Genomic DNA, 25610 nt, shown 5'->3' with positions numbered 1-25610 from the left:
AACAAGCTGTGAGGTAATGGCCTGAATAAAAGAAACAAAAGCTGCAGATTTTTTTTTCCTTTGGATTTGGCGGAAACATATCAAATAGATTAAATGCCATAAAATATTAAATGCTAGTCAGAGTCACACACATCATGCAGCAGACAAAGCTCTAACAAAGCACTTATCGCTAAGAGTGTTTCCCGACAAAGGAAGAGGCAGCTCAGGCCATTTACAGAGAAAACATCAGCACCAAGAAAGCAAGCGTATATATATATATATATATATATGTGTGTGTGTGTGTGTGTGTGTTTGTGGGGCCGCTTGTGTGCCTGCCAGTGCACAAGTAAACAACGGAGATACATCTTCCACTTTTAACACACACAAAAACTGCGTTTTCCTTACAAGAATTCTCACTCCATCCAGCTGTTTGCTTTAGTCGCACAACAAATATCCAGAAAGTGTGACGCCAGAGGTCATTCATGGTGGCTCGCCACCACTGGGTTGACCAATTGATGTCAATCACGGTAGGCAAATTAGATCATTTGTGACTTAACTGACATTACAGACACTGCTGCTCAATATGTGATCACGTTCAGTCATTTTCTGTTGTGAGTGTGTGTGGCGGGGGTGTGGGGTTGTTGGGGGAAGGGGGGGATGTCACACTTAAATGAACAGGTATGCTCAGTGACAACACACAATGCTTCTTCTATCTAGCCCACACACACACACACACACACACACACACACACACACACACACACACACACATACATACACGCACGCACACAGCAGTATTTCACTGCACGGGCGCATACACACACACAACACGTACTCACAAAAACAAAAAGCCACCCAGAGTCTCAGCTTGCCAGAAAAAAACACAAGCTGTGGGATGCCAATGCAGCTGCATTTAACAGTGGCCATTAAACGTTATTAATCCAACAGCGCAAACATCTTTACAAAGTCAGCAGAGAGCACAAACAAACGCTTACACATGTTGCTTTAACACTTTGCTCACAAGGAAAAAGAAGGCGAGAGGGAAAAAAGTAGCTAACGGGTTTAGACTCGAGTTTAGAGGCTTTTTATTCAGTGGGTTAAAATGACAGCATTGTTAAGAAGCAATTTACACAATCTGCACAAAGAAAATCACTGTACTTTATATCTGTGTGTATGTGCGTGCATGTGTAATACGTGCGCACTATGTACATTGGCTACAAGCCTACCACAGCCTGTACCACTAGCCTCCCTTCTCCAGAACCTCCCTAAAAAATCCTCCCTGGGCTTCGAGCAATCAAACCTCCATGGTAAGTTGGAGACAGAACAGAACGGAGCGGGGAGATAGATGGAGAATAAAACATTGGAGCACAAGAGAGGAGGAAAAAAAGGAAGAAAGAAATGAAATGAAACAGAAAATAGTGAAAGGGGGGGGGGGGGAGCCTCCTCCACCTCCACCGTTCACAGACACGGTTCCATGTATTCATTAAAAGATGAAACATATTTATTCTTGCCTGAGTGCAGCTCTCTTCACCTCACATGTGAATTGTGGACATGAAATCTGTGTTACCTTTTGGAAAAACCATTTTCTTTGAACAACAACTTTGGTAATTTGCCAACACACAGCACTGTACAGTAGGCCTGCACGCACACACACACACCCATACACACAGTATATGTCAGATTAGCAGAAGAAAGAGACAGAGTCAAGTGCGAGACCTGAACAAAATTACCATCATTATCCATAACCATAAATAAGCCTGATGATGATGGTTTTAACAATAATAATAGCAATTCACTCTGAGTGCTTTTTCAAATAACAGTGACAGCATTAGCTACATCGCCAACAGAAAAATGAAAGGCTCGGTGCCTTGAGAGCTCTTCTTCTTTGCCACTGCTGATGGGGCAAATTGGCAGGCAGAGCATATAGACAGGGGTCCTTAAAGACGGATGTAAAAATAGTAGGCTTTCGATTTGCCCGCTGCGTTGGCGCAACTCCAAGGAAAACAAAATAACAGGAGTTGAGGAATAACAGGAAAAGGGAGAAGCCATGGTGAAAGTATGCCCAAGTTCCTGTCACTTAGCACAGGTCACACCTAATGTCACCTTCCTCTGGATACAGAACAATGTCTCTACCATATGGCCACGTCTTAAAATACCACAGGCAAAATAAATGGATTTCTGATGGTCCATCCCGCTGGTGGCTCGGGTCACCTGTGGCAGCGCCGTCCCTTTCCCGGCTCTCGACGCCACAGCAACCCCTGGTAATACCACTCGCACAAACACACACTTACAAGAACTACACTTCAAGCCTTTTATAGCTGCCTGGATCCCGGTGACAGCTGCTGCATTCCTGCCGTGTCAGTGTGTGTGTGTGTGCTGCTGCCCTGGCCCTGTATTCATGTCCCCCTCATTAGCCAGTGGTGGGGTGGTGACATCCTGAGCGACTAGCCCTTCAAACACACACATTTCCTCTTCACACCGGCGACTTCACCGCACTGCAGGAAACTGCCCAAAGACAAATAACTCACAGCCGTGTTTTGAAAGACACGTAGAAAATGAAAGAAGGAAAAACACAGTAAAAAGACGGGTGTTCCACTGCTTACGCGGACATCAGCAGATAAAAAAAAAAAAACAGCATAAAGCGTTTCAATGCAATCTACATGACAACAGTTGTATTTAAAAATACATAACACTGTAAACCATTTTCCCAGTGCCGTAAGAAACTAATCACACACACACACCCCACACACATGTGCTGCTGAGTATAGCTCACATTTTGAATAACCACGCTGATTTATTCCAAATGAATAAAACCTACGTAAATCTTTCTGGCCTGAAATACTTCATGAATTTCCTCAGTGCTACGCGGTGTTGACATCTTCTACTCAGATTACTGGTATTTTATTGATTGACTTTGTCAAAAAAAAGCGACTCGCAATAAATAAAGAACAACAGAAGGAAATGGAATACTGTATTTCTTTGATTTTACATGCCCACACAAGAGTAAGAGAGGTCCCTGGGAAAGACTCAGCTCCAGTAGATTTTACCACTCATCCCACTGATAAAGCCAGAGCATATGGCTGTGCATTTCTATCGCTCCTCACCCATAAAATGCACCCTATGCTTCCATATGATACAGACCCCCCCATTCACCATGGTGGTGAGGCACCTGTCTCCTCAGGACAAACAGGAAACAGCTGACATGGAGCCTGTGAGTGATGCTCACATGATGCTTATTGATCGTTGTTTGCCCCAGGTCTTGCACACAGAGTCAGGGTCAGTGCTTACCCATAACGCTGGGCCTGCAGGGCATTATTGCACAGCTATAGAGGTTCCTGCCTGACCTGAGATACACGAGATCAGGGTGCCGTATTTTATTTTTGAAAGGACAGCATATAAATGAATTGAAAATTAAAATCTATCATACGGATTTTAAGATGGTGAGTGAAAGAAAGGAGAATATATGTGCACGCGTGAAGAGTCAGTCAACTGTCCAAGAAATAGAGTGGAAAATGGTGGAATTAAAAGCGTGGCTATTGATGTTACCCACTAGACAAGCAGTATGTAAAACAGAAATTTAAAAAGCTGGCATAGTTATCGTATGTATACATGTACCTTCAGACATACTGGGCGATGCACTTTCTGAGAGAAAAAGATTTTGAAACGCCAGTTGGAACTAGTTTAAAGTAAAAATGTTGTGGACGTCATATCTCCCTGGTTGGCACTTGGGTAAATATAGTGGGGACCGCAGCATGAATGGGACCTTGTGCATCCTCCCACCTCATCAAACCAGATGGGCTCTTACTAGAGCACGCATACAGCAAATATACTAGTAGCCGTGCCCACCTTCCTGCTCGGTCTTACTCTCGTATTGCTCTCCTGCAGAAATAACGCCGCCTTTACAAAACGCATCATCATACACACAAAGACTGCGTTGGATGCCAGCTCGCTCAAAAATCACAGCGTCCATTCTCAGCTCTGCCTATGTTATCTGGATGTTCTTAACTGGTGCGCAGCAGTAATATGTGAATTAGGCAGTATAAGAGGACAAGTTTAGATCGAGGGATAAGCGCTTTATCAGGGTCATCTATACTGTTGAAGCTTTGAAGCTTTTCCAGTCAGGTTACCAGACCAAAACACTGATTAAAAAGGCATAACCAAGAAAACACTGTGCTTCTTCTGTCCTTGTGTCTTATGATGAGTCGTAATCCTGCACGGTATATAAAGTGAACACGCTCAAAATGTTCCCCAGTTACACAGATTTAGTCTCAGGAGCCTTTTGTGCAAAGACAGTAGCTGCATAAAAACCATCTGATTTCGTCTTTGAGCATTCGATCTGCTGCTGGTGAAGAGTTTCAAGTGAGAAAGACAGTGGCGAAGAAGACACAGAGCAGAAAGTGTGAAGGTAGGGGAAGAGGAAGAGGGCTGAAAAAGCGAGGGCAGAAGAAGAAGCTGTGAGAGACAAAGACGTAAAAGTAGAAGAAGAAAAAGAAAAAGTAGTAATGGGGGAAGTGGTGCGTGTCTTTTCTGCAAATCTCCTCTTTCACCTCTGCTCTCCTCCAGCTCTCCAGCCAGGGCCAGCCAAGAGACACTTCACCTCGCACCCGCACACACATGGAGCCCGATCCAATACACAGAGACGCACACACACACACACACACACACACACACACAGGGAGGATACACACACACTCTCACATCCTTAGTAACACGCTTACACTCACACAACTGGCATATGAGTGCTTAGCCACCCACTCAGAAAAATAAATGGCAAACCCACAGACACCAACTCTTTAGCGCACACATAAACGTCACGCACACACACACACACACACACACAGACACACACTTGACACCAGATACATGTATGTATAGACATCCATATGCTCCGTGTGCAACGACCCATCAAAGACAGACATGGAAATAATAACAGCGAGTGTAACCACACACATGCGCACACGTTCACCGATTGTGGGTAATTCTACACATATGCATCAAATCACTGCCTCCAAGTCCAACACAACAGTAAGAAGCAATGCATATGCACCACATATGCAACATACAACACGACTTTACCCCACCGTGTAAAACAACGGTTGCCTCCAGCCTCCCTACACACACACACGCACACACACTGCTATAAATCTATCATTGTGTTAATAGGCAGATTAGTGTCTACTCTGAACTGCGCTGAAGAGGATAATATCTACCTAATTTCTTCAGTCAGACAAAACAAAGCAGAGCATGTTTTTCCACAAATATGTCCATCATCATGCTCTGAGCGCTAACAGAATTCACTTCCAACCGTTTGGCATAAACAGACAGCGCTGGGCTGGCTGCACAACGCTTTAACGAAATATATGGAACAAGGGAAAATCAACCAACAGGACTGTGATGTTGATCCAAGCGAAATAAATAAATAAATAAACATGACAAAAAGAGGAAAAGGAAGAGAAATGGAAAGAAAAATTGTAATATTAGAGGAAATAAAGTCAGGCTTTCAAATCTTTGAGAGGATGTTTGGAGACAAGAAGCCAGCAGATTTGTAAGAATTAAAAAAGACATATAAATATATATATATTAGTTATAAATTTAATTTACTGACATTAAATTAAAGTAATTTCCATATCCTAAAATTGTAAATGCTACAGTGAAAGAATAAAATGCTGCAAATCTGAGTGAGTGTTTGTTTAAAATATTATTTTAAATCCTAAGAAAAAAATTGCCACAAAAAGCTATATAAGATATAAAATTTCTGTTATTATTTCTATTGTTTTAACGCTGATTATTATTGGTATTTGAATTAATTTTTTGGCGTTTTTGTGTTATCTAGTTTTAAATGATATGTCTGTGTTATCCACCCCTGCTGTGTCCATAGGTGGATAAAAAGAGTCTCGGTGTGAGATGAAGCAGGCAGCACTGAGAGCAGACAGAAGTCAGGCAAGCTGTAATGCCACTGTACCTCTTCCAGATCTCGGCCCATAGTCGACCTGTCGCACTTCAAAGGAAGCCGCGTTACAGCACCCTTGCAAAAAGAAAAGGAAGAGGCTATTTTAGAGATGGTTTTAAACTGGAGATATACACTGATTTTTTCCCCCCACCCCTTTTGAGGTCTGCACCGAGCCTGGGTGGCTCCATCAGATCCTCAGGTGGAGATGAAGGCACATTTTTACAAGCTTCTCTAATCCTTGACTTGTTCCCACGTTCCTCCGACTTGAAGCGGAGAAGACAATAAAAAAGGGGGGGAAAGGAGAGAGAGAAACGCGGCCTCCGGCTGCTGTATTGTGGAGGAAACATCCCTGATGAGCCAATTAGACTCGTAGTATCACTTAACTCTGGAGTTTTTAACTTTCAGAGGGTCGATATTCATAGCCACTCATGTACAGCAGCGGGTCAATTAAGGCTCCAAATATTATCACTCCGTAATGCCTGGAATTAATTACACTCGCGACTAATGTTTGTATTTTTTCCGCCATAAAAGCAATTAGGAGAGTTCCCTTCTCGCAGTGTTTTGTAAAATGTGCACTGATTTTTTTTAACAAGAGGAAGCTGAGAAAATAGGTCGTATTTATTGAATCCATTTCATTGATTTCATTTAAATTGCATGCTGTTTATGCCCTTTCCTGTTGACACTTGCGTGGATTATAGAGGATGTAAATCTCCTGCTGTGTGGCTTAGAAAAAAAAGAGTTTGCTCAAAGATTAAAAACCTACTAAGGCCTTTTATGAAAGGTGTAAATTTGTTCGACTGCACAAATGCCTCAATATCCAACGCTGTTAATTTCGTTTGCTTTAGAAAAATCACGCAACGATTTAAAAATAAATAAATAAATAAAGAAGAAGAAGAGAAAAGAAAAAGGAAAAAAATACCATTGTATCAATATGCAATCTCACACTCCACATTTAATAAAACATAAGGAAAAATATTTAATTCACCTGTATTTTTCATTTGTTTCTTCAATCCAAACAGCATCGCCTGTGGCCAAATATTTTTAAAAGAAAATGCCTCGTGTCTTGAAAAACATCCAAGTGAATATGAAATAAATACATTCATTAATTGCCAATAAAAATCTATGAAAAACGATTAAAATTCGGCAGCAATACAGGCATTATTTATTAAATTCAAAGTGGTTTTTAAATATTTTCTTTAGGTTTAAGCAATTTTCTCCACGCCATATAAGACACGTGCTGCTTTTTTATGATGAAAAAAATGAAACTAGTGATTCGGAATTTGGATGCAACAGAAAAAAATAAATGTCTGTGCTTCACTTTCTTTGCACTCTTCAGTCACGGATGCTTGTCCACGAGCTAATCAAACACCTGCTGCAAACCGCAGGTTATTTACGTAATTAACAGGATGGCTTTAAAATAGGAAAATCACTGCCTTCCTATCACAAGAGACATTTCCTACGTTTCGACAGTGCTTCTTTGTGTGTGTTTGATTTACAAGGAATTCCAAAAGGTATTGCCAAATGGGTTTTGTTGTTGTTGTTGTTATGTTTTGTTTTTGTTATTTTGGAGATGTCCCTGCATCTCATCACAGCCGCTTCTCCAAAACGCACTGCGCACAAATCTTTTTTTTATGTCTCTATCGATCAGATGGAGATGTGATGTAACTAAACTTTTATAAAATCCTGCATCTATCTGTCACCTGGTTGATCTTTACGGGAGATGGGTTTTTTTTTTTTTTTTAACACAAGCCCATAACGCATTTCTCTCCAACACCCCAGGGTGCGCCAGGCTCGGCAAACACAAAGTCATTATCGGTTAGATTCCAATAAGGCGAGTCTGTCAAGGAACAGGCTTCCTTCGGAGAATTTATGTCATGCCTACTAAACATGAGAAGATGTCTTCTAAGTAGTGCGAGGAAGGATAAATAACAGCGAGTCCCACAGCTGATTATATTGAAACAACGGTGCGCATTTGTAAAAAGGATTGGGGACGCAAACGTGGGGGTCCCAGCAGATGCTGAGCGGAAGGGCCCATCCACCTGCTCGTACCGGGAGAGGAGAAGAGAAGCGGTTCGCTGACCCCTGCAACCCATCCACTAATTCGTGTATCAATAGTTTGCATGATCGTTACTTTAGGAAGATTTTGAGGGGGTGGGGAAGATAAAACGTGATAAGCACGAAAGGTGTGAGGATGTAAAGGGAAACACTATTGATTTACGTATCTAATAAATTTGAGGGCTTTAAAGATCAACCTGACTAAAACAAAAAAAAAGGTGGAGGTTGTTTTTCTCCTAAAACTATTTCGTGGAAAGCTGCTTTAACAAAATGTGTCTTTACTAAAAGTTACACCGGGATTCTTGTTCTTTTTAAAATAAAAAAAAATCCCAAAACATCGTTTTCATCTTCACGATTCGACCTCTGGGGGTTAAACAAAACAAAAACAAAACGGACTCCAAGTGCCGTCAAGGTGACAGAATATGTTTCTCATCACTTACAGCACGGAGCCGCGGCGAAGCTGTTGCGCAAGAGCCGCTATGGCCCGAGTGCGTAACAGCGTGTGCATGGTACGGAGAGTCTGCAGGTCCCGCTATGATTAACTGCAACCTAACAACCATCCTCTATCTTTACTGTCTTCCCCTCACGCGGACGTGTGCGCGAACGGACGCACACAAGCACACACGCGCGCGCGCACACACGCGCGCACATACACTTGCTCGGAGCTGGACATTCCTATCCCCCCTCTCCGTACCTGATATTTATCCAACGAAACCACTTCATCCCTGTCATGTTTCTAACTTTAGAGACGACATTAAAAACCTAAAAAATAAAAAAAAGGCTACAGAACGAAGAGGAACACCAGCGACAGCAGCAGAGGAATGTCGGGAGGAAATCTTCGACTGTCCTCAGCCGCTGCGGGCTCTCTGTTATCATCACTACTTTTCCTGGCCAGCCAGGATTCATTCACGGCTCCTTTGCTGTTCCGTAGCCGCGCGAGGGGCTTCCTGCTTCGGCCACACGAAGTCAATTAGCCGGTCCCAGAGGGGTGCCCCTTCCCGAGTCTTTATCGGCGCTGGGGTTACCAAAACACGCCTATAGCTTGCTTTTTAAAACTCCTCTCCGCTCTCACACCAATTACTGAGACAGAAGGCATGTGTGTAACAAGAGGCAAGGAATCATGTCGCAAGCTGTGCAAATTTTATATTAACATGTTTTTGCAAATACATAAAATGTGCTATTTTTTGCCCTTTTTTAAAAAATAAAAGAAAATGACAAATGCATTGAATAAATTTTGAAAAAGTGACAGATGACAGAGAGAGAGGGAAAATGCATGAATTGAAATACTTTACAGCAGGTTTGTGTAAAAGAGCAACACAAAAAGCATGAAATCAATGTTCCAAAAAGAAAAGGGAAAGTTACAAAAAATCTGCTGCAAAATTGACTCTTAACTTAAAATATCACAAACAAGACACCACGAAACCACTGGTTCCCCCCACCACCTCCACCCACCCACCCCAACATGAACTTACACATACACCTACACATGCAGACGTACACCAACACTTTCTTGGATCAGGAACCAGTAAATACTGTGAGAGTAAACACAAATCAGGAGAAGGAAAATGAACATTTGGCCTTAAAGATGGAAAAGAAAGAAGGAAGACAGGAGGAGGCAGAGATGGAGAAGATGGAGGGGTGAGGCTGAGCGACGTACCTGCTGGGACATTCTGTAGAGGAGGTTGCTGTCAGTGCTCTGTTGCTGCCATGTCCCCATGAAGCCCGGCTGCTCAGCACTAGGCGGTCTGGTGCTGAACTGCATGGAGCTCGCGCCTGCTCCCTCAGCGCTGCTGCTAACGATGCTTACGCCACCCAGACCACTTCTGCTGCTGGTGGTGCTGCTGCTACTACTACTGTGGCTACTTGAGATGATGCTCGTGCAAATGCCAGCTGTGTCCGTGGGTCCGTTAGCCTTAGCTGGAGGTGGCCTGGGCGACTCTGGGTCTCTGCTGGGCTCTGGTGGGACCGTGTCACACTCACTGCCTCTCACATCCAACTCTGCCTCCTTGGACTTAGACAGAGAGAGGGAGAGACAGAGAGGGAGGGCGGCAGCGATGTGGGAGTGTGAAGGAGGAGAGAAGAAAAAGAAGTCAGTGAAGGTGGGTTCTTTTGGGGTTATGTTGCCTTTTAAAAAAATCTAGCTTGGTTCCTGCTTGCTGAGGAGGATAACAGCAAGAGGCAAGATGAGGAAGTAGATGTATGTGTGCGTGTGTATGTGTGTGAGGTTTCTTGGCAGCTCCGGTGGCAGAGCAGTGAATGTGGAGTTAATTCTCGTGAAGGGAGAGAGAAGAGGGCTTGTGGTGAATTTCCTCGGGGGCCTCGTCTTGGACAGGGGAAGATGAGCGGAGCACTGGAGGTGAAGAGGGACGAGGAAAAGGATGGAGGTGAGGAGGGAGGTTGATGAGAAGGTGAGCAAGAATGGAGTAAAACAAAAAAAAAGGAGGGGATTATGGGAATTAAGGCGAGGGGGTGCATGTTGTTGCCTTTGGCCTGACTTTTTTTTTTCTTTTCTTTTTTTACTTTTTGCTGTAATCCATCTGTCAGTCATTTTGTACTTGGACACGGAGTGAACAGAAACACACACTTGGATGCAAACATACACAGTGGAACGCATGTTTACCTGCATGCACACACATGGACACACTCACGTAATATTTGAAGAAGAAAAAAAAAGAAAAGTAGGAAAGTAAAAGTTAAGCAACCTGGGAAGTGCCACCACCAGACTCAGCAGTGAATATCCACACAGAAATACAATCAGAAATAAATTCAAGCTTGAGAAGGCAACAAATAGTGTGCTGTAAGTACAACAGAGATATATCGTACACTCTAGACTTTAAAAAAAAACACATACAGCAAAAAAAATTGTGAAATTTAAAAATACTGTTTCACTGTTTTCCCAAAAATTTGTCAAACAACCAAAAAAACATATTTAAAGTCCAGTTAAAAAAAAAAAAGTCCCATAAACGTCCATGAAAGCAAACAGCCGAGCCAATAAAAAGCTTGAATTTATCTTACCATCAATTCTGTGTCTGTCCCAGCAAAGTGAAGATGAGGTGTGGGAGTGAGCCACCAGCAATCCAGCTCTCCTTGCCTCCCGCTCCTCTCTCTCTCTCTCTCCTTTTCTCTCTCCCTTAGCCTCTCTCTCTCTCTGTGTCTCTGTGAATGTGTCCCTCTCTCAACGTCTGTGCTGCCGACTGTCCTCTCTCTTTCCCTCTCCTCTTGCCTCTCTCTCTCTCTCTGACTCCTCTGTACTCCGCCGCAGCCACGGAGGAACTGAACTGAGCGCCTGAGCGTGTGTGTGTGTGTGTGTGTGTGCGAGAGCGAGCCAGTGAGAGAGACGGTGGCTCGCTGAGTGTGTGTGCGAGACTGAGAGAGAGAGAGAGAGTGTGTGTGTGTCAGGCCAGTGCAGCTCAACTGAGTCAACTCCGCCGCTCCACTGTGAGATGCTCAGTGACATCGTGCTGCACACTTCGACACACTTGCACGCAGACACACACACACACACACACACCCCTCCTCTGCTAGACGCAGATAGGTGGGGGCAAGCTCCCTCACAGATCGGGAGGAGGGGAGCGTTTGTCTCCCCCCGCCTTATTACCATTTGCGCTGCGAGCGGCCAGCACGTCTCAGAGCAACTTAGTTCTCCTGTGGGACCGTCCTGCCACACACGCATATGAACGCACACAGACCCCCCCACACACACACAGCTATACACAGTGCTAAGCAAAGGAGCTGAGTTGTTGCCTTCCATGTGAAAAAAGAGCCACTTCTGTTTGGTGTTTTCAAGTTTCTTTGTTTCAGGAAAGAAAAATCAGGTTTGTATTCTGCAAAAAAACTGTTTGTTTTTTTTTATCACAGCTGATCAATATTTTTTGGTGTTCTTTTCGTTAGATAATTATAAATATATCTTTCTCTCTATATATATATTTTTTTTAAAACAAGCAAAGATGCCAGCCTTGATACATCTTTTAAAACTCTCGTGCCTTTGTTTGATTTTCACCGACTCTAATGAAAGACTAATGGAACGCAGGCAATCTGCCACCAGCATGCACACGAACACACATGCTCACAGGCACCTCCTCTCTCTCCCCTCTCCTCCTCCTCCTCCTCCTCCTCCTCCGCGGAGGCTCTCAGATTTTAATTAAGAAAAAAATGAGGAAGAGGTTCCATTTTAGCCAAATTGGTCCCCACAGCAGCAAAGGTAAGGGGAATAAAATGAGGGATGGAGGAGTAAAGGGAGGCAGACACAGAGAAAAAGACACACAGGAGGATAAGACAAAAAAAGAGGGAAAAGATCTATGCTTCCTTTGACACAGCATAGGACACATCTCAAACAATGAAGACACCCATCTCCCTCCCTCCTTCCTTCTCCTTTCCTTTCCCCTTTTTTTTTTAAACTTTAAATCTCCCATCTTGTCTTCTCCACCCCGTCTTTTCGCCCCACTATCATTAGAGAAATGACAGACCAGGTGCCTCAGTCCGCAGCGAGAGGGAGATGTCACAGTGATCTTTTTCATTGCCGAGGAACAAAAGAGAAAGGGACACGGACAGAACTTCTCTCCTCAGCTACATTAAATGGCTTGTGATATATAAAGTCACTTCAAATTTTGTGGTAAATTGCGGCAGACAGCTTCTTGGTTGTCTGTTAAAAGCCTTTTGTACTATGTACTAATGGTGGTACACCGTTAACCTTTGCTGAGATTTTCACACCGGTCATTACTGTTATGTACAGGTGATTTCTGCCAGCAGAGAGAAAAGTGTGCAGTGTGTGTCTCGCCACTTTGAAAATGTGCAATTGTGTCTTTTGTCTCAAGCTCAATTTACATCTTCGCTCCTTTCTTGCTGCCTGCCTACATCTTCATCCTCTGCTTTTTTGTCTCTTGTAATTTTTCCCCCCTCCACCTCTAAATACCTTCCGCTGCTCCCTTCCTTTTCAATTCTTTTCTTCATTCATCTTTTTGCATGCTGGCCCATGCCTTGTCAGTAGCCACGAGAAGCATTGTTGTAAAAGGCATAATGTGTCACCTCTTGTCCATGTACCACCAGCTCTGCTCTTAACAACTTATTGAAAAGGTAATGCACGAGGCTTAGGCTAATTATATTAAGTGACAATTTAGCCGCCAAGGTTCCTTTTTGCTTTCCAGTTTTTTTCTCTTCCTCTCTCCTTCTGCTCCCTCCACCCCTCCACCCCATTCTCCTGTAAATGTGCTAGTCTGTGGGTTTTTCGAGTGGCACTCAGTGTTTCAAGTCAAGCTGGTGGCTCAGCTTCTGACCTGGCTGGTTAATGGCTGTTATTTGTGAGAGGGAGGAGTGGACTCTGCAGATATTGCTCACTCTTCCTCCACATTTCTTTCCCCTCTTTTTACCCCCCTACCCCGTCCACCTTGCTTCTGCCGATAGTAAATGGTCATGATGACAGCGGAAACAAAGAAAAAAAACACAGAAAGAGAGAGAGAGAGACAGAAGTAAAAATACAGAGATGAAGAAATTTTGAAGGGGGGGCTGGAAAGAGGAGGCAAGAGGAAATAGAAAGATGAAAAATCTGTGAAAGCAGGAAAAGGGTGGGAAAAAAGGGGATACTGGAGATCCTCAGGCTCCTTTATTAAAACTATTATTGTGCAGGACTTGAGAATTCCCCCCGGGGCAGGGGTCCATGTCGAAGCCCATATAATTAACTAGAGGCTCAGCTACGGATCAATTACCAGACAAGCAAGTGATAGCTGAATCAATGGAAGATCATCAGGCTCGTTATCAGTGTTGCAACTCATTAGAGGAAAAGTGAGGTAGAGAAAGAGGCAGAGTAAAAAAGAGGGGGTGGGGGGTAGGGGGGGCAAGAAGGGAGAAGGGGGTGCCTGGGTGAGGCAGGAGGAGAGGGCAGAATTGTTGGCAGTGTGTTATCCCAGAAGCTGATGGGTGTGTGTGTGTGTGTGTGTGCTGTACTAGTGTGTGATGGGCTGCTTTTCCTCATTAGCTGCCACCGACTGGTGACAGGTGGGAGTCCTGTACCATGAGCGAAGCCTGCTCTGTAGCAACAGTCACTGAGGCTTGCACGGATCAATACTGGCGTGCACATGAGGCTAAAGCTCTGCCACAGCATTCTTACTCCCCAGGTACTCACAACCTCAGTCTCGGGTACAATTTTGCAATTTGAGCAGTCAGAAGGGAGGTGTCAACAATGAAGAGTCGCAGAACAAAGGAGCAACAACTATAACCAGAAATTCAAAGCAACGCCAGAGTTAATAACCTCTTTTAACAGCAAAGTGACATCTACGTATGAAGACGTTAGTTTGAACTCTTGTAGGGTTGTGCTCAAAAGTGATTTAAAAAAAAAAATGCAATCAATTTTTTAAAGTAGGGCAAAAATGAAAAAAGTACTATTAATATGCGTTGTTTCTATTTTGCATTCACCTAAGTAGAGTTGAAGTATAATGAAATGCGCTATATAAATAAACCTCCATTGCCATCTGAACTTTGAGGATTCAGTCATTTGTGGTGATGTCACATTTGCACACTGCTTTGCATGCGTTGCTTGATTTATGTTTTAATTCTGATTTTCCTCTTTCATTTGATGTTTAGAAATTGGTGCCTTTAGAGATAAATGACTGAATCCTCAAAGTTCAGATGGCAATCGGGAAACAATATAAATCTGTGACCTAAACATCTGCCAGTAACTACCGGGGATTGTGCTGATATCGTTTCAAACAACACAAACGTGTTTTCTCATGATTTGTGTTACTTTTTTCTATATTTATCAATATTATATTACATCACCTCATTAATTCTTTTACTGTTCACTTATTTTTGGCTTGTATTCTATTATTTCCATTCTGATTATATTTCAGTCTTTGTTAAAGAAAAACATATAGAGCACGTCGGGTAAAAGAGTCCAATAAGAGTGCAGAAAGTGAGATTTAAAACATTCTTGGACTCTTTGTACTTTAACTATGGCACCATCCATCACTAAGTCCACACTATTATGCCCATCAAACCTCTTAGCACTGCCTGTTTGTTTCCCAAGCACTCACATCTAATGGGTCAAATAGCCCAGAAATTGGGTGCGACAGCACTGAGTTGTTAGACCAGTCTCAAGAGAACCAATTCCCCTTACTATGCTCTTGAGAGGCAAAGTATCCAGCTTTTTATTTTCTGTGCAAAGTGAGAAAACCTGTTGAAGCAAACAATAAAGAGTACAAAACAAATACAGGGAGTCATCAAAGAGTCATAATTACGATGCTTTGCTGCTGTATTATTTTTCTGTTTTGTGTTGCTTTTTTTTTTCTTTTCACGACAGAAAATCACAACAACAAAGACCAGCTCGCACAAAAACTAGGCCAGAAAGGGAGAGGACAACAAGTGGAAGGTGGAACGACATAATTTGTGCAGCGGCGGCGATCATGTGCCACAGAAACAAATGATCTCCACCAGCAGAAGGAGCTTGATGAGCACCCTCTCTTTGCCGAGCAGGATGCTGGCTGGTGAAACACTGATTCTTTTCAGGTTGTCACATGAAAGTCACATCTAGAGTTCATCCTATCAGCTGTTCAGTCATTCCCAACTTGTTTTCTCTGCTCGTATAAAGCTTTCCTATCATCTTACATTCTTGTTCGAATAATTAAAGGTAAACAAAGCTAAACAATAACATTCACGGCGAAAGAGTCGTGGAAAGTGACCAAAAAAAGGGTCAAAAAACCAAAACGTGAGTGCAGCTTTTCAGCAGTACACTAAAGACGTAAGCAGGAGCACATGGCTAAGGGCTGGTACTGTCAGTGACCTGATTTATGATCACAGTGCATGTGACAACGAGCGCCGTGTCGATTAGATGGCGCAGGGATAGAACTGTCACTGTTCTGCTACCACTACAGGGCCACAAGACATCATATGACACCAACAGGAACAGCCCTCCACTTGTGATAGCGTTAGAGACAGACGGAGAGAAAGATGGAGAGAAAGGCAGATGAGGGCACCAAAAGGTCTGAGAGAGAATAAAGAGAGCCACATGATTGCCCGTGTCACTGATCACTGCAATCTGGGCTCCACTTATAAGTGCACCTTTGTGAGCGAAACAGTATAACAAGATGAGTCTAACGAGTGTTCTGAGTTATTTACAATTTTCAGCTGTATTTGTGGTAATATAGAAAGGCAGAAGGTTAATTGCTAAGAGCATCATTTGCTAATGCCTGTTTAGCAATTTGTGATCTAATGACATGTTATGCATAACAGCGCTCCACATCCTAGTTTTTTTTCTTCAAAGGGCAGGCTCCACTATCCAGGTCGGGAGATAAAACTACAATTTTATCAGCATCAGCATGGACGCACACACACACACACACACACACACACACACACACACACACACACACACACACACACACACACACACAAATACATATACATATACAGTGCTCATTCACATGTTCACCTCGATCCCAGCAGGCACCAGACCACTATCCTTCCTTCTCACCAAATCTCTGAACAACTTTCACATGACGACACATAAACACACACACATGCAGAAATTCACTTAAGCTCTCTATATCTGAAAATCTCAATTCAAACATGCGTGGTGTTTATATTCTTTATATTAGTGGGTCTGCAACTAGTCACTGCTTTTATCATCAGTTAATCTGACTGGTGCTTTCCTGATTCGTGATATGATACAGTTTTCGTAGTGCAACAAATAGACAAAAGTGGAGCCCTGCAGCGTGCATACTGTTGATTTAATAATTTGGCAGCGATTAACAATTCAAAATATTGAGAAAATAAAGAAAAAAAACTATCAAAAAATTAAATATTACTTAGAGCCAACAGTCTGAAAGCCCAGTGATATTTACTGAGATACTTAAGAAACTAGCTAACTAGCTAATCACAGTAAACAGACTGGTGGATTTCCAGCATCTTCTTTTTCAAAACCTCTTTAAACTCTGTGTAAAGATGCATTTCAAAACAAATCATACAAGCTAGAAATTAAGTGTTTTAAGATGCTGTAAAAACTGAAACATTTCAGCAATTTTCTCTAGCTCAGTATCAATTAGTTCTGCAGCTTGCAGTTTGCTAGCTAGCAAATAACTCACACGATGACATAAAAAAAACAGGGAGATGGGATTATCTCCAGCATCAGCTACATTCACCAGCTGTTAATGGAAAAGGCTATATAACAACTTTAGTGGGAGAAAAAAAATGACTTAACTCTTTAAGTTGTATAATGATTCACAGATGTCATTGTTATGGATTGTAGGATTTATAACAACTAATTAGAGTCACTAAAGTGGCCCTACCAATGGTTTCTGGTGCTGGTGCCAACTTATCTGACAAATACTATGGCTTGTTGGAATGTTTCTATAAGGAACAAGATTTAAACTTAAATTCAACAAAATTTAGCATGACTCCAAATGCACAAATCTCTGCTTTGTCCAGTGTGATTAAGGTGGCAGGAATTAAGAGGTTGCGTTGTTCTGCGACTCGGGAAGGGAGTAAAAATATCAAAGCTGCAGCAGAAAATACTCCACACTCACACTTGGATAATTCTCTTCTAATCATCAGTAGCTCTTCTCCTCCTCCACCCTCATTTACTTCTCTTATGTTTCCCTCCTTTACAACTCTCTCCTCACCTCATCAGACAGGCCTCTGCCTCACCCCTCCGCCGCCTTCATCCCTTCAGTCCTGTCCTCTCTCACTGACCCGTGCTCCCCCCCAGTCACAGGGCGTTGTGTCTCTACCTGCCAGGCTCCCTGACAGCCCCACGTCCCCCCTCACCCCTGAGAGGAGACCGCCTGCCCATCCGGAACGCTGCCGTGGCAACTCTGCCCCCCGCCACCCCCACCTCACCGTCCAACCCAATATCCACCGAACCCAGTGGTGAGAGTTTGACAAAGTCCTTCTCGACAGTGTCTTCCTTCTCTGAACCTCCTCCACACTTTTCCCCACCTCTCATTATTCTGTTTTTACCCTTCCTCTCAGTCTTATAACCCTCAGATTTTCTCCCTTCCTGACCTCACTAATGTGTCTTTACCTGTTTTAACTTTCTGCTCCCTTTTACACTCACTGATTAGCTTCTCTCCCTTTTTTTACTAAAGGCTAAAAAGATATAAGTAGTTGTTACACTGCGACCCTTTAAAAGCGTTTGTTGTGGACAATAGTAAATATTGCCACCCAACAAGTATAATTAAATCTCCACTGAGACCTAATTTTGCTTCCATTTTTCATAATTTTGCATTACAATAAAAGACTGCACAATAAGGTCATTTAAAAGTGGTTCCATCAGACTAATTACTGGCCAGTTCTTTCTTGCTATATATGCACTGACCACAGGCTGAATGTCAACCAACAAAATGTAACTTCTGTGAACTATAGGTCAGGCAAGCCACCAAAATATTGTAGACAACTGTCCATGCAATAAAAGAAAAAAAATGGAGGCTTGTTTTGAACATACAAGATGTGATTTTAAAAAAAAGTTCCACAGCATATATTTAAATTTGGCCCCTTCAACATTGTCTCCTTTGGCACTTTTGGACCTACCAAAGTGTTGGAAACAGCACTCCTATCTGTATTTCATTAATTACATTTAAAGCCCTACATGGCCAGGCTCCTGCCTATAAAGGTCTTTCACATGATGTCATGGTCACTTGTGAATTTTCTCCCATATTGGATGTGAAATAACCACAAGCTGCTAGAGAAATATGTGTATTTTCCAGCTGGTTGGTGAGCGGCTGCTGGAAGTTTCTTATTGCCAGCAGGTGAAAACAGTTGTAAAGAACATCCTGTAAAAAAAACTCTTTGTGCTTGCATTGATTGCCACGGTCACCTGTGGTTTATTTTTATGTTGGATAGTGATGGTCTTACAACTGAATAATACACCGGTTTGAAATAGATAATTTTAAAATTAATTATTATATTATATATAAAAGCTGTGGTTATTTATTAGTATCTCCTTCCTGGGTATGACTGTGTCTGCAAATGTGTTTTGAGGAAAGTCATCAGTTCACAGCTGTGCATCTGCTCCGTGGTGAAGTAATGGGAATCACGCATTATACCAGTTAACCTTTGTGAGTAAAAGGGAAGTCCACGGCTGCTTTTGATGTGAAAAAGAAAAAAATCGATGACCTCACAAAAGCTGAGACGTGGTCCAACAAGCCTGTGTACCATCTGAAAACTCCCCAGAAAACAAATGCAAATCCAGAAAGGAGGTGGGAACAAAAAACATGTGGGTTGCATTAGCCAGGGGAGTCTTTATTTATGGCACACACATGACAAGGAACATAACCGCTAACACCACGACAAACACACAAACACTTGTGACGCTCCTCGCCAAAAAAAACACCCAAATAAATGTCACACAAATCATTGTGTGGTAGTAAAAGCCATTCGGCAAACAAGCAGAAAAGTTTTAGGTTTATTTCAGAGAATTTCTGCTGAGGAAAAAGAAAAACGAAAAAAAGTTTGGGTTAAATTCTTCTTCTGTCTCTAACTCTGGTCTTTCTCATTCATCTTTTTTTAGCCACACGTCTAAAGAAGAGAAAAGTAGGAAGTGTAGTTTCAGAAGCAATATATTTTTTATTTTTCAAGTTCTGTAGGATGTGTGCTCCAACCAAACGATCAGCACATTAAAAAGTCATTTTAGTTTCTCTTCCTGTGAGCCCCGTGGAGAGGTTCTAAGTGTAATGCCCGTTGCTGCCCTCCCCTCCTCCAAACCCCTTGTAATTGAATACTATCCCACAGCCTGGGCAAAAATCAGCTTAGCGAATGCATAAAGAGGAAAAAAAATAATAAAAAAAAATGATTATTATTCCACCATCAGGTTTCAATTACACAGAAGAGGAGGGTTAAGTGAACATGAAGTCATATTAAAGTATATAGAAGGCCACTGGCTTTGGGGTGCTTTGTTGAAAGCTCTCATGTATTAACACGCATTCTTGCACGTGGCCAAGTTACATTATTTGATTATTACAACCATAGCCACAGGTTTGGCATGCAAGCTTTGAATTCCTGCTCTCGCTTAGAACCACTTCCACCGAAAACAAGAACCTATTAGTCTGAAAACATTGATGAGAGAGAAAAAATATGTCATGTCTACATCTGGCATACACAGAGGCCAGAAACCTGACTGTGTGTGTGTGTTTGTGTGTGTGTGTGTGTGTGTGTGTGCAGCGTTATGCATGAGCATGTGTTCCATCTTGCATGTCTGTGTTTCATTGCTTTAAAACATTAGACACGCAGGACCAATTTAAGGTCAGAATGGGAGTGAGGCTGTATTCACACTTAAGTTGAGATTCGGAGCATCTGTTGTTCTTGTCTTCCATTTCTACAGAAATCAGCTTGTGCTACTTTTCTTTTTTATTCTTTCCTCCCATCATTTGGGTTCACAGCTCGGCTGTCTGGCCCTCTTTCTCATGCAGTCAGTCTTTCGCACTTTGTCCTCACACACCACCACACCAGATTCTGTCACCTGTCTCTGCTGGTTCAATCACTCCCAGAGAGGCAGAGGAATGGCCTCCACATTCCCAGAGGCAAGACATAAAGGGCTGTGAATGGATTGGTTGATGGCGAGGGGGACGAAACCAGCAGCTAAATTATTAAGTGACACTTTGCTTCGAGACACACAAACACACTCATAAGGCGGGAGGGTAAACGCATTAGAACGGTTAGCCCCCTGAATGCACCCGACAACTCGAGTACACGCTAACTCGCGTCAAAATCATCAAACCAGGCCTGGGGCTCTTAAAACGTCGTGGAGCCTGGGAGGCTTTCTGAGAGTGAGTGGCCCTGTCATCGCAGCCATCGCTGCCAATAAATAAGTAAATATGGGAGTGGAGCGGCTAAGCAGCATCACCACAGAGTTGACAGCACCCATCCACTGCAAGTTTGCAGCAAATAGGTATTCGCACCTGTGTTTATGTGTGTCTCTGTGGGTCTGTGTACTCTTCCAACATCTGACAAGCTCCAGGGGGGGAAGGTAGGGCCACGATCTTGGTCATCTCCCCAGCTAGAATGTGCCAAAGCAGGACTTCATTCACTTAAGTTCCACCTGGCCTTGATTTCCTGTGAACAAGGCTTGAGCACACCGGGAGAGCACAGGTCTAATTTGGTACATAAGGCGGCAGGATGATGGGCCATTTGGCCACCATGGAACCAGACTCCCATGTTAGCAGGGAGCACAACACAACTCCTCAAGTCTTAGCTTGAAGAGCTGCAACAAAATTACACAAGCACTTGTATCACTGCTATTAAGTCATCTCCTCATGTGTCCTTTCATACATAAAATATGCAAAAAATAAGACGTAAAATGAAAAAAAATGGCACCAAGGGTTCATTTGCGCTGATTATAAAATCCCCAGACAAACACACAGAAACATAACAAAGCCTTTAAATAATGTCAGCTAATTTTCTGCGTCCAACAAAGCCAGCCTTTTCTCATTTCTGCGTTTGTGTCAAAGAGGCACGGACAAAGTGTCCTTTGGCATCAGTGCACATGATTATCTCTCACTCCCAACTCATAACATACGCACACTTGTAAAGAATCAATTGGTGGCACGTTTAAAAGCACCGGATCGCCCTAAGCCTGTACTTTTTGTGTCTAAACTTCACCGGTGAGGGGAAACTAAAGAAAATCAGCCAACTGACAAACTCTCGACCTCTTGTGTGGGAATATTTGATCAGCAGGGATGAGAACGCTTTGACCAGGCGTAATGGAGGTGAATATAATTTTATTCATGCTGCAAAAAGCAAAAATCACTGCCAGATGTTTTCATTTAAAACCATCATCATAAAGGAATCCTAATAAAAAAACTATTATTTTTTCTGTGAGGAAAAAAAGAGCATTGCTCCTGGAAAGATGAACTGCCACTGGATATTCCATCCATCCATTCGCTTCCGCTTTTCCTTTTCAGGGTCGCGGGGGGCGCTGGAGCCTATCCCAGCTGTCATAGGGCGAGAGGCAGGGTACACCCTGGACAGGTCGCCAGTCTGTCGCAGGGCTCTGGATATTTTAAAAATGATTTAAAATGACCCATGGATTCAAATCCTTATGCCTAGCACACTTAAATTCTTTGCATTATAACTCCAATATAAGTAGAAAATGTTATTAGTATTTCAAATTTCTATGATCTGTTAAACAGATTTTAGCTGTACCCACAGAATAACGCCGCTTCAAGCCCATGTCACGCTTGTTTTCCCATCATTATGACCACTAGTGGACACTGAAGACAATCTGGTGTAGTTAGCCTAACAATAAATGCAATGGCATGGTGATACTTAAGCAACTGTAAACAGTGTTTGTGGGCTCGTAAATGTACTCACAGTTTGGATGTATCTGTATCGCTGTGTGTACACATATGTGTGCTCGTGTATGTGTTTATCTGTGGGTACGTTCATTGTAAAGCCTGCTAATTGCAGTTGAGACTCCTTTAATTAACACAAAGAGAGGTCTCTGGGGTATCTATGGGCACTGTGAGTGTGTCACGAGTTTATATCTAGCTAACCTGTGGGACACAACAGCCTAATCAGAGCCTTTTAAGTTCTGCCATGCTTACACTGGAGGATTAACTGAAGACACACTTTAGTCGTGGAAAATGAGACAACCGAGGATCGCGCTGGTCTGGCCGACAAAATAAGCAAAGGGGGGAAAAAATAAAATAAAAACCCACATGCGCCTGGAAACACGGAACACTTAGAACCGAGTACACAACGATGCTGACAATAAGAGGTGTGTATTTTAAGGTTGTAATGACTTTATTTAGCTTGAGTCTTGCTCAACTGTAAACAAAATGGTTGCCCGGCTGTTGTTGTTTGCAGATTAATGGTTTGTGTATGGCAAAGGGGCGCCACAGGAGACATGACACAGGATATGCCTCAATCTTTCTCTCTTCCCTTTGTCCACCCACCTCCATTTTCATTTGCTCGCTCGCTTCTCTTTCCTTTTTAAAAATAACTTGCGCTCTTTTTTATTATTCCTGCCAATTTGGACAGGAGCCGTGGTCAAAGACAGATTACACTAAGTCGCGTATCAAACCTAATCAATCTTCAGCCCCTGGAAGGCATCACTCTCCCAATGAATAATTACAGCAATCCAGTTATGAGCTGCCAGTGCCAAAATGTTGCCACCACCATCTTTTAGGATGCTGGAACCCCTGGCTGATTAACCAATGAACTTTGAGGGCGCACGTTCATGAGCGTGTGTCTGTGTGTGTGGTCCCTGTAAAGACAAAGTCAGAGGCAACAAAAGATGAATGCTTCAGTCATCACAAGCACTACTGTTTTTTTGTTCTTTTTCCTTTGAGAGTTAATAAAGTCATTTGAGCTACATTAAATCCGAGTGGCACCTGGGGTATGCGGAAGTGGGAGAGCTGATATGTGGGAAAGAATGAGAGTGATCATGTGTGTGTCGATCCAGGATTTAGGTTGGCAAGGTTGCTCTAGTCAAACTAAGGCCAAACTCAATTTGGCTTCCATACATCCTTAGTATAGCTTGCAGTTGAGGAAATGTGCTACACCACCCTCTGCTGCTCTCACACACACAGAGACACACACACACATGCAACGAGATGAAGATGATTAAAAGGAGAGAAAGGTGATGTTTTGTGAGGAGGGGAAAAAGAGATAAAAGAAGGCAGAGAACGAGAACTGTTTGTGTGCATGTGTGTGTGTGCATGTGTGTGTGTGCGTGTGTGTGTGTGTGCGTGTGTGCACGCATGAGGGGTGGGGGGGTGGGGGGTGATGAATGAACGAATCATTGTGTTGGTGGGTGCGCTGCAATCAGCGGGGAGAAGACGCTCCAGTCACACACTGTCAGTTATCCAGCCACTGATATGTGATGTATAAAAGGACGTGTGCACCATACAACATGACGATCTTTCATCAAGAGGCATGTTGAGTAGAAAATATTGAGAGATAATTGACAAGAAACTGCTTTTCTTCCTCGTGAGAGAGGGGAGCCACTGCGTTGTACATGAGAGGAAGTCAGCGGAGACAGTAGGGAGGGAGAAAAAAAGGGGGGAGAAGAGTGAGCGTGTAACTGCAGAGCAGCTGTATTGAGCGGAGGAGGGTGTCATTTAGAAAGTGGCTGGCTCAGCAATGGCCATTAGTAGCACTGTGACACAGTGGAGTGTCAAGCAAACAGACAGGAGGAAGAACCTGCACTGATGTGGGCAGACAGGCAGATTGAGAACGGATAACCAACGGATATGTTATAATGATGTTTATCAGTAAATCTTTACTTACTTAATCTAAAGACGATTATTAAAGTGGGAAAATATAACACAATAATAATTTATTTGAAAATGTTGCCCTTTTTTTGTAACTTCATTGTTTTTGTCTTTTTTTGGGGGGGGGGGGGGGGGGGGCAGACTTTTAAATTTAAAAAATCAAATTTTGCTTTTATAAAGGTTTATTCAACATGCTCAATTCATTTCATTAGAATCACTTTATTTTTTTATTTATTTTTTGTTTTTATGTATCATATATGAAAAAACACCATCAACAGCCAGAAAAACTTTTTTGCTATAATTTCAGGCTTAAACTGTCTTAATTACCAGAGTATATGAACCAATATGACTATAAAATAAATCTTCAGAACACGGACATGAATAACACTAAATTGTTTGGTACTTGGTACTTGTAGGTGATGCTGGGCACTTGTGGTTTAGTGTATTTGTAAAGAACTAAATTTGATGAAGCAACAAGTCATAAAACACCATAAATTGCATTTACAGGTAACAATTTTAAGACTTAGATGATTACTTACAATAATATTGTTTTATTTAAAATTTACTCTGCGAATTAGCAATTTACTTATTATTACACTTATTTGCATAAATATTTCATATACAAATGTCCATTGTGAACATTTTCTCTCCAGCATGAAATATGACATGTTATTGACTCAGAATAGCCTGGTACACATAAGTCAAAAACTTAGGGTTGCATGGAGTGTTTTTAATAAAAGTGCCTCAGAGCCAGAGACATCATCTTTGTTATTTCATTTTTTTTCTTCCTCCTCAAAATCTGGCACCTCCACCAATGCAAATCCACTGACAGTTCAGTAGTCCTTTACCACATATGCAGCACTACTCCACAAGATCTTTGTATAATCACTGGAGTTCCTTTTTTAAATGAGACGGTGTTATAGATCTCTCCAAACAGTATCAGCACTAAAACGCATTATTGAAAAACTGTAAGGAGGATACTGATATTTACATGGTTTTAGGTAATCTGATATTTTGAGCCAGGGAAGCCTCTTATAACACTGAAGTGAAACACTAGATACTTAATACAGGAATAATACAGCCATTCTGCAAACCACAAACTACCCAGCGCCACGCCACAAATAACTATGATTTTGAGCAAGAAGGAGTGGAAGAGTGTAAAGAAACAAAGAGAGAGAGGGCTGGGGGGAGACATAACTAAAAATTACTTAGCCCATGAAATTCCTTAGACAGCAGAACTAGCAGTGAAGGCTAAACACTCCAGAGTCTGGGTGTTGGCAGACACAAAACACCGCCACAGGATGTGAGAGAGCTATTGCAACCAATCAAAACTCTTAGTTCAACTTCAAGGACCAAACATATGATATCAAAGTAAAGGAGAAAATGCCAGTGATCTGATAAGATTAGACGTGCTCTCTGAGCTTCCCGTG

The 25610-nt window shown here is 42.5% G+C and overlaps 1 protein-coding gene across 6 annotated transcripts in view; it reads right to left on the bottom strand.

The window, feature by feature from the left end:
* The window catches only part of bnc2 (basonuclin zinc finger protein 2), a 167345-nt gene that overhangs the window by 80005 nt on the left and 61730 nt on the right, over positions 1-25610 (bottom strand). For 2 of the 6 annotated variants that reach the window (XM_086295504.1, XM_086295511.1), the window contains exons 1-3: positions 11000-11375; positions 9642-9995; positions 5942-6004 (exon numbers count right to left, since the gene is read on the bottom strand). In XM_086295504.1, coding sequence (XP_086151630.1) covers positions 5942-6004; positions 9642-9995; positions 11000-11002 — 420 coding nt within the window. In that variant the 5' untranslated portion in view covers positions 11003-11375. Of the gene's footprint in view, positions 1-5941; positions 6005-9456; positions 9517-9641; positions 9996-10999; positions 11376-25610 lie in introns of those variants that run through there. The other 4 variants (XM_086295505.1, XM_086295508.1, XM_086295507.1 and 1 more) reach the window with 3 other exon arrangements.

The sequence above is a fragment of the Aulonocara sp. 'chitande type north' Nkhata Bay genome, linkage group LG6 (assembly GCF_057382095.1).
Source record: "Aulonocara sp. 'chitande type north' Nkhata Bay isolate Kocher_YH1m ecotype deep benthic linkage group LG6, A_spYH_male_GT1.1, whole genome shotgun sequence".
Classification (NCBI taxonomy): Eukaryota; Metazoa; Chordata; class Actinopteri; order Cichliformes; family Cichlidae; genus Aulonocara; species Aulonocara sp. 'chitande type north' Nkhata Bay.
This window is presented reverse-complemented; position numbering and strand designations above follow the sequence as displayed.